This window comes from Natator depressus, chromosome 2 (assembly GCF_965152275.1).
Source record: "Natator depressus isolate rNatDep1 chromosome 2, rNatDep2.hap1, whole genome shotgun sequence".
Classification (NCBI taxonomy): Eukaryota; Metazoa; Chordata; order Testudines; family Cheloniidae; genus Natator; species Natator depressus.
In genome coordinates, this window is record NC_134235.1 from 162,610,282 (window position 1) to 162,620,272 (window position 9,991).

The 9,991-nt window shown below is 43.7% G+C and overlaps 1 protein-coding gene across 3 annotated transcripts; it reads left to right on the forward strand.

The window, feature by feature from the left end:
- The first annotated feature begins 2,806 nt into the window (after nt 1–2,806).
- FIGNL1 (fidgetin like 1) lies at nt 2,807–9,328 on the forward strand. Of its 3 annotated transcripts, none has more exons than XM_074943217.1 (3): nt 2,807–2,861; nt 3,580–3,696; nt 6,381–9,328. In XM_074943217.1, the coding sequence occupies exon 3, from the start codon at nt 6,389–6,391 to the stop codon at nt 8,456–8,458; it is 2,070 nt and encodes a 689-aa protein (XP_074799318.1). In that variant the 5' UTR covers nt 2,807–2,861; nt 3,580–3,696; nt 6,381–6,388; the 3' UTR covers nt 8,459–9,328. The 3 variants fall into 3 exon arrangements, with proteins under 3 accessions (XP_074799318.1, XP_074799319.1, XP_074799320.1); XM_074943218.1 differs by having other exon boundaries at nt 2,838–3,156; XM_074943219.1 differs by lacking the exon at nt 3,580–3,696 and having other exon boundaries at nt 2,838–3,156.
- The last annotated feature ends 663 nt before the right edge of the window (nt 9,329–9,991 follow it).

Here is a 9,991-nt window from a genome sequence, read left to right on the forward strand (position 1 = left end):
TTTTTTGAGTTAATCGGGTGAGTTAACTGTGATTAATCGACAGCCCTAGTTGCAAGCTTTTCCAAAATTCATATGGGCTCATGTGCTCAAGAATCTTGTGGAGCACATGATGACGGTCCCAAGCACACTAAAAGTTTGACCATGTTAAGTCTTAAAATATTCAGGCCCAGCTTCATAAAGGGATTTCAGTTCCTAACTTCCATGGGCGGGCAGGAACTGAAATCCCTTTGTGGATCTGGGAGTTGAGAACTGAAATCACTTTGTGGATCTGGGTTTGCGGGGTTTTCTTGACGCCCCGGGGCTCCTCCTAGTTGTGAAGCATGAAAAAGGTGACCCGAGTTAAACAGTAAAAATTCAAAAACTCAGAAGGCAAAAAGAAAAGGAGTACTTGTGGCACCTTAGAGACTAACCAATTTATTTGAGCATAAGCTTTCGTGAGCTACAGCTCACTTCATCGGATGCATACTGTGGAAACTGCAGAAGACATTATATACACAGAGACCATGAAACAATACCTCCTCCCACCCCACTCTCCTGCTGGTAATAGCTTATCTAAAGTGATCACTCTCCTTACAATGTGTATGATAATCAAGTTTCGCCATTTCCAGCACAAATCCAGGTTTTCTCACCCTCCGCCCCCCCCCACACAAACTCACTCTCCTGCTGGTAATAGCCCATCCAAAGTGACCACTCTCTTTACAATGTGTATGATAATCAAGTTGGGCCATTTCCAGCACAAATCCAGGTTTTCTCATCCTCCCCCCCTTTTCCAAAAACCACACACACAAACTCACTCTCCTGCTGGTAATAGCTTATCCAAAATGACCACTCGCCTTACAATGTGTATGAAAATCAAGGTGGGCCATTTCCAGCACAAATCCAGGTTTTCTCACCCCCCGCCCCCCCAAAACACACACACACACACACAAACTCACTCTCCTGCTGGTAACAGACACAAATCAGATGTCAAGAAATATAACATTCATAAACCAGTCGGAGAACACTTCAATCTCTCTGGTCACGCAATTACAGACATGAAGGTCGCTATCTTACAACAAAAAAACTTCAAATCCAGACTCCAGCGAGAAACTGCTGAATTGGAATTCATTTGCAAATTGGATACTATTAATTTAGGCTTAAATAGAGACTGGGAGTGGCTAAGTCATTATGCAAGGTAGCCTATTTCCCCTTGTTTTTTCCTACCCCCCCCCCCCCCGACGTTCTGGTTAAGCTTGGATTTATGCTGGAAATGGCCCACCTTGATTATCATACACATTGTAAGGAGAGTGGTCAGTTTGGATGAGCTATTACCAGCAGGAGAGTGAGTTTGTGTGTTTTGGGGGTGGGAGGGTGTGAGAAAACCTGGATTTGTGCTGGAAATGGCCCACCTTGATTGTAGGGAGAGTGGTCACTTTGGATGAGCTATTACCAGCAGGAGAGTGAGTTTGTGTGTGTATGGGGGTGGGGGGGGGGGTGAGAAAGCCTGGATTTGTGCTGGAAATGGCCCACCTTGATTATCATGCACATTGTAGGGAGAGTGGTCACTTTGGATAAGCTATTACCAGCAGGAGAGTGAGTTTGTGTGTGTGTGGTTTTTGGGGGGGGGGGGTGAGAAAACCTGGATTTGTGCTGGAAATGGCCCACCTTGATTTTCATACACATTGTAAGGAGAGTGGTCACTTTGGATAAGCTATTACCAGCAGGAGAGTGAGTTTGTGTGTGCGGTTTTTGGAAAAGGGGGGGGGGGGTTGAGAAAACCTGGATTTGTGCTGGAAATGGCCCAACTTGATTATCATACACATTGTAAAGAGAGTGATCACTTTGGATGGGCTATTACCAGCAGGGGAGCGAGTTTGTGGGGGGGGCGGAGGGTGAGAAAACCTGGATTTGTGCTGGAAATGGCCCAACTTGATTATCATACACATTGTAAGGAGAGCGATCACTTTAGATAAGCTATCACCAGCAGGAGAGTGGGGTGGGAGGAGGTATTGTTCCATGGTCTCTGTGTATCTAATGTCTTCTGCAGTTTCCACAGCATGCATCCGATGAAGTGAGCTGTAGCTCACGAAAGCTTATGCTCAAATAAATTGGTTAGTCTCTAAGGTGCCACAAGTACTCCTTTTCTTTTTGCGAATACAGACTAACACGGCTGTTATTCTGAAACCTTTCAGAAGGCACAGAATCCATTTTTAAATAATTGATTTTCTAACCCAATTGCACCAATGCGGGGGGGGGGGGGTGAGACACGTCTTGATTTTTAAACCTGTGGCGGCTGGCAGTGCGGGGATGGGGGCAGTACACAGCAGGGGCCAAGTGGGGCAGGAAGGAGAGCGGGCCAGGGGCACGCAGCAGCTGACGAGGAGGGGCGCGGAGAGGGTGATGCAGAGACGCGCCCCCGTGCAAGAAGCAGGCGGGCGGGGGGAGGGGTTGGCTCCATTGGGGGGGAACAACAACCCCCCCCCCCCGGGTCTCGCGAACAGACGCATTATCGTGATGAAAAACGCTCGCCCCCGCCCCCATCGCCCAGGCTGAGCCCGCCCCGAGTGGCGCCTGTTGGGTATCCGACCCCCCCGCGCGGCACGGATCCTGCTCCTATTGGAAGGCAGCGCTGTTGGCACGACCAATGGGAGCGCCGTCACGGCGGGGCTTTCTGTGAGGTATCCCAGACCCACTGAAGGCGGCGCGCGCTCACTTCCCCGCGTCTTTTTCTACCCGCTCCGTCCGCCCCCCGGATTCTGATTGGCTGCGCGTCTCCCCTCCACCCCCATCGGCGCTCTCTGGCGCGGAGCTGGTTGGTTGATTGGCTAAGGTAGGGCGGGATTGGAGGCCGCGAGACGAGCGTGGAGCGCGCGGGGGAGACGGTTCGTAGCCGCGTGGGGCGAAAGTTTCGGGGGGACGCGCGGCCCCAGGGGGTGACTGACACCGATCCCCACCGCCTCGCCCGCGCAGAGCTTGCTGCGCGCGCTCGAGGTCCGCACGCGAGCGCTCAGTGGCCCCCTGCGCTGCGCCCTGGGACCTCGTTGCGGGGGGGTGTGTGAGGGCGGGGGGCAGCAGTGGGCTGAAACGTGCTACGCCAGACCCTTACTCAAATCGGTTCAACCCCCTCCCCCCGTGTGTACACGCTGATGCCCGTGGGAAGCTGTTTGGATTGCACAGGTGAGACCAGGCAGCAGCTCCCCAAGGGAAGTACGCATGCAATAGGCAAGGGTGCACGAGGGCCCTGGGCTTAGTGCCCCCATATCTAACTCGGGTGAAATGGGGAGAGGTGGGGCCCAGCCCACATGGTTTGCGAAGCCCCTAAATTTCTTCCTCTGGGCTTTTCTATGGGTGTAGACATCCCCGCTGCCGCCCCCGTGCAGTTTGCAGAGTAATAAAAGGAAACAGTGAGTTTAGAACTGAAATGGCTTGTCTAACTTTATTGGAAGTTGACAGATCTAGTCTTGGTACAAAAATACTCATCAAAGTGATATTAAACAGCTGTTACTTGATTATTTCAACTCCCCCCCCCCATTTAAAAAAAAAAGTTGTGTACATCCTGGTTAGTAATAGCTGTTATCTTCTGGTTTTACTGACTTACAGTAGGATCAGAGGATCTAATCAAGAGGCTTGGCCCCAAGTCCTGTAAGCATTTACCCATGTACTTCAAGCATCTGAAGAATCACATTGAAGTCAGTGGCACTGTTCAGCTGCTTCTAGGTAAGCATGAGAGTGTTTGCAGGATCAGGCCCTAATTGGTGAGGGACTCTTCTGTGATTACCTAATGCAGTTTTAAAGATTCCAGTTTATCTTGCTAATTGTGACATTTTAAACGTGAAGCAATAATTAGGGATTCTGGGCATTTTGTTCCAATTTTCTTCCCTACAGGCTGATGTCTGAGAGTTGGCATTTATGGTGCCATCCTGAATATGAGTATGTATTGGTATGTGACTAGAGGGATAAGATGGCATGCAGTGTGAGGTTGTCAGGTAATTGCATATCTTTGGGTTTGCTGAGGGTGAACAGCTTTAATTAATCATTTAAAGTCAAATGGTGCATGTCATGGATTTATTATTGTTGCTTTATTAAATGTACTTCTATAAAGATTGTTAATATCTTGATAAAACTATATCCTGGAACAGAGTCAGTAGCAGTATATGGGGAAATACTTTTTCGAGTTTAGATGTCTATTAGAAAGCTTCATGAGAAGCTCTTTAAAGTTCGTGTTTTAGCTTTTTGGTAGGGTGGGGGGACTACAATTTGAAAGTAGATTTAGTTCTAGTACCTGCAAACTGTTGTTCAGTGTATTGGCTAGATAAAATTGGGAGGTAGTCTTGAACAAAGGCCTTTGTTTCCTGAAAGTATACTGATTGTCAAATACTGAACTTGTTGGACCTTTCTGTTAATTTCATACCAGTCTCTAAATGCCTGCAGGTTAATAAAATAGGCGTGGTCAATTTGACAATCAGTGAGTCTAGCCCCTGGATAGTGAAACTGCAAGCATACTTGCTACATGAGTACTTTGTTATTAATTTGACATACTTCTCTGTTCACTTTTCCATCTGGTTCAAAATTTAAGATATTTTCCTTGGAATCATGGAAACAAAAAATGAGCTTTATTTTAAAATTGGGACTTCATGTGTAGTACAGGATGCAATCTCTTGAGCAGCTTTATGAAGAAACTCCATGTGAGCATGTACCTTGCAATAACTGAATTTACAGTATGAATTTCCACCATTGAACTACAGACACACTGGTTGTAACCTATTGCACTTTATGAAATGTTCCTGAAATGTGTATTCACTTAGTAAGAAGTGTCTGATGTGTAATCTGACCTACGGATGGCATCCTATCTCTAAATGTGCTGTTTGTTCTATTAGGCATAGGAAGCAAATTGCTTGCAGCTAATTTTAAGTAATGTAGTTATATTTGTGAATTATGTTGTTTGTGATGTGTATCACCAGTGTTCTAATCTCATTTATATTGTAAATTTAAGAGCATTGTATGGGCTTTACCCTGAAAGATTGTGAAAATTGTATTGTGGGGTTCCATATTCATTGTGTCTCACTGATTTCTAATCTGGATGTGCTGGGTTTGCAAATAATTTTTTTTCTCTCTAAATGGCAGGTTTGCAAACTCAGGCTAGGATGTGAGACTCAGGATGGACTATTTCCATCTTGTGTATCATTACCAGTGACACAGGTTCTGGAGCCCAGATTAAATGCTCAGTTATAAGCATACTGAATTTCTACTCCATAGTCATCGATTTAAATTTACTGAAAGTCACAATGCACTCCGAGGCCAAAGAACTAGAACCTGATCAGTTTGGAACTATAACACACTGAAACAAACACAGTTTGTGGGGAGACTGAAGAACTGGAAGAAGAGAGTTGACTGGTGCAGGATAAGAGCTCTTTATAAAGTCTATTGAGATAATTGTGGATTTCCCAAACTGAGCATGCGCATGTGCCTGTACTTATACCATTAAGTCTAGGCTTTACCAAAATTAGCATTGCATGTGCCTGATAAGCACACTTCAAAGAGACAATAACTTTGAAAGTCAATCAAATACAACGTATGTATGTATATCTTTCCAAACTTAGTGAAAAGCTCATTCCAGGCCATATTTCATCTTTCATACTTTTCAGCCCCGTTTGCTGTAGCTCTGTAAAAAGAAGTGCATCCTCAATTTTAAATAAAAAATAGCTGATTTCTAAAGGGATTTCTAAACCTAAAAAGTTCACTGGTGGACAGAAACAAAGCAATGGGAAGTTTTAATCTAAAAAGGTGAATTATTGGAAGGTACTCTAACATTTGCTATCAAGTAACACATGCTCTTAATTTTCATTTAAAAAAAATCACAAAAACCCTATACTAACTCTGCCCTGAGCTTTCCAGTCTCTTCCCCGCCCCTCCAACCCACAAACTTTATGTGTATTCATCATTTCTACTAGGGTCATAGTAACAGATTCTTCATTCTGGCAACTAAATACTTGTCTTAAGTAATACTCTATAGACTTCTCTCCAATAAGGGTTAACTATTGCTGACTTGTGTTTAGTTAGTCCACCTTATCTGGCCATCTGTTACCCTGCAGTTCTCCTCTTAACCCCTCTCCCAGGGAGACCTGTTATAAGGAGCAGTCTGAAAGGAGAGAGAGAAAAGCCTGGATCCTTACGGTTTTATGCCATAAATGTTCCTGTTTTGTAGGAATGGTAAAGTATGCAGCCCAGCTAAGTGTCATACATAGTCTGCTGACTATCCCTCTGATTTAAAATAGTTAGCAATTAATTAACTATACATTTATGGATTTAGAAGGGAGAAGATAGCAAAAATATAATTAAGTAGCTGCTGAAATTAACTTTTTTCTTTGTATCTTAATGCTAAATCTTTCTATTTGTTTCAGCATAGATCATGCAGACACCGGTCTCTAGTGCTGTACACCTGAGTGAATGGCAGAAGAATTACTTTGCTATTACCTCTGACACCTGTACACCAGGACAGAAGGCAGATGGATACCGTGCACAGATTCTGCACATTCAGTATGCATGGGCAAACTCTGAGATCTCCCAGGTCTGTGCTACCAACCTGTTCAAAAAATATGCAGAGAAATACTCTGCCGTTATTGACTCTGACAACGCAGAGACTGGCTTGAATAACTATGCTGAAAACATTTTGACTTTGGCAAGATGTCAGCAAAATGACAGTGACAAGTGGCAGTCCTCCTTGACAACAAGTAATGTGTTTGAATTAAAGAGTGTTCAAGAGTTGATGCAAGCTGGCAAAAAGTTCCAAAGCTCTCTGATGGCACCAGCAGATGCCTTTGTGGTAGTTGATAAGGAGGTCAGTGCCTCTGTTACTCCAGGTCTGCCTAAACTCAATGTGTGCAGCAGTGCTGTAGATACTGATCTCTGGGCTAGCTCATCAAAATGTATAAGTCAGGGACCAGATATTCTTGAGAGTCTCTTGTCTTTGAAATGTCTTCAAAGTAGTGTGCCTTCTGTGACCAAAACTACAGATATACTTCCTGCCTCCTCTGCCTCTTTAAATGAACTGCCTAATACAGGTTTCTGTGCAAGTCCATTATCTGGAAACAACAAAGCAGCAAGTGGCGGTTCTGTGAAACCCCCAAGTCATTTTGAGATTAGACAGAATTTGTCTTTTTCTAATCACTCCTCTCTTCCAGCAGGGTCTGGAAATCCAGGGAAAAGGAAAACATTTTATAGCTCCAGTGATGAAAGCAGCAATACAACTTCTTCTAGCCTTGCTTCTTCCAAGCCCTCCACTAGTACAGAAGCCAAGAATTTTGTAGGGAGTGGAAATGGGAGTGAGGAGAGCAATGGTTTTAAAACTGCAAAAGAACAGCTCTGGGTAGACCAGCAAAAGAAATATCACAATCAGCCTCAACGCACACCAGTCTCATCCTATGGTATTAAAAAATCTTTGGGAGCTGGAAGGTCTCGGGGTCCATTTGGAAAATTTGTCCCTCCGGTGCCAAGACAAGATGGGAATGAAAATGGAGGGCCGCAGTATAAACCTTATGGCGCTGGACCAACAGAGTCTTCATTTCCAGTGGATGAACGTTTGAAGAACATAGAACCAAAAATGATTGAACTTATTATGCACGAGATCATGGACCATGGACCTCCAGTGAACTGGGATGACATTGCTGGAGTAGACTTTGCTAAAGCAACTATAAAGGAGATAGTAGTCTGGCCTATGCTGAGACCAGACATCTTTACAGGGTTACGTGGTCCTCCCAAAGGAATTCTTCTCTTTGGCCCTCCTGGGACAGGCAAGACTCTTATAGGCAAGTGCATTGCGTGTCAATCAGGAGCTACTTTTTTTAGCATTAGTGCCTCTTCGCTGACCTCCAAGTGGGTAGGTGAGGGGGAAAAGATGGTCCGTGCATTGTTCACTGTGGCACGATGTCAGCAGCCAGCTGTGATTTTCATTGATGAAATCGATTCTCTCTTGTCTCAGCGTGGAGATGGGGAACATGAATCTTCTAGAAGAATAAAAACTGAATTTTTAGTCCAGTTGGATGGAGCAACAACCTCGTCTGAAGACCGTATTCTAGTGGTGGGAGCAACAAATCGTCCGCAAGAAATCGATGAGGCTGCCCGAAGAAGACTGGTAAAAAGGCTGTACATCCCTCTTCCTGAAGCTTCAGCTAGGAAGCAGATTGTAACTCGTCTGATGTCAAAGGAGCACTGCTGTCTAAGAGAAGAGGAAGTTGAGCTCATAGTTAAAAAATCTGATGGATTTTCTGGGGCAGACATGACACAGCTCTGTCGAGAAGCTTCTTTAGGTCCTATCCGTAGCCTTCAGTCCATGGACATTGCAACCATCACACCCGAACAAGTTCGGCCCATTTCTTTTCTTGACTTTGACAATGCTTTCAAAACTGTGCGACCCAGTGTGTCTTCAAAGGATCTGGAACTATATGAAAACTGGAACCAAACATTTGGTTGTGGAAGATAACTGCATCTGAATTGTCATGCAGAAGTTTTTCTCTCTCTCTGCCTCACACGTATACACGTTAAGATCAGTGGTAATTTACAGTGTTCATTTTTGGTTATAACAATTCTTTGTAATAAAGCTATTTTAATAAATGTGATGAAATTAATTACTGGATTGTATGTTGCTTCCTTGCCATGAGTTCTGAGAAAAAAATGCATTTCAGTGCAGAAAGTTTGCAGTAGGCTCTCAACCAGAGGATGTTGAGAAGGCCAAGACAATAACAAGGTTTAAAAAAAGAACTAGATAAATTCATGGAGGATAGGTCCATCAATGACTATTAGCCAGGATGGGCAGGGATGGTGTCCCTAGCCTCTGTTTTCCAGAAGATGGGAATGGGCGACGGGATGGATTACCTGTTGTGTCCATTCCCTCTGGGGCACCTGGCATTGGCCACTGTCAGAAGGCAGGATACTGGGCTAGATGGGACCTTTGGCCTGACCCAGTATGGCTGTTCTTATGCCCTTTAACCTCCACAATAGCTGGGAAGAGCAACCCACTCACATCAGCAATGGAGAGCACCCACAAAACAAAAAAAACCCAATATTATTTCTGTACAATGCTAATGATTGTACTCTTTAATAATCTTATGCAGTACAGTATGCAAATCTGAGATACTGGACATACATGCTTTAACCATACGAATGGTAATTTATGATGTCCATAAAGTAGTTTGTTCTGTAACCTTTCATATACCTTACGAAACAGTTTTCTCTGGTTCTGAGCCCATAAACAGTTGCAGTAGTTTGGATCTTGCACCCACACGGAATGACACTGAAGTGAGGACTTGTGCTAATGTGGACCTCATACCTGTACATCATTTGCAGGATTTCATAATAGTAACCAGAAGAATTCTGATATAATATATTTTGTGGTCATTGAACACAAAGAGGGTATTATTCTCATGTTTTGGTATGCTTTATCACACATGTGCTGTCTCCTAGTAAAAGGTATCAATTGGAATTTAAAAAAAAATGCAATACTGGTCAATACTGATTTTAAAAACGCAAGTTTCTCTTGCGTAGCCTGTGATTAACTATAATATTATCTTTAATGTTTACAGTATCTCTCTGATTTATCTTCATTTGTTTTTGTGTGAGCGTAATTTTAAGATACAGATTGTTTTAACAAAAGAATTAAATGTAAAGTTCTTAAAACTGAGTTTTTCTTCTACATCAGTGTGATAGTAGAAATTCTGTAAATATGGATAAATTACTGGTGATGCTTGGATAAATTTTTAATGCCAACGTGGGAACTTAATTATACAGCAGTATGAGACTATGGAAAACATTGAGTTCAGAATAATTCTGAGTTTTGTTTTTTTTTTGTTTGTTTTTTTTAAGAGTTTCTTAGGGCTTGACTACACTTAAAACACTATGGCAGCACAGCTGCACCACTGTAGCACTTCAGTGTAAATCAGTGGTCTCCAACCTTTTTACGCCCAAGATCATTTTTTGTATCTAAGGGCAACCCAGGATCTACCCTGCCCCTTCCCCG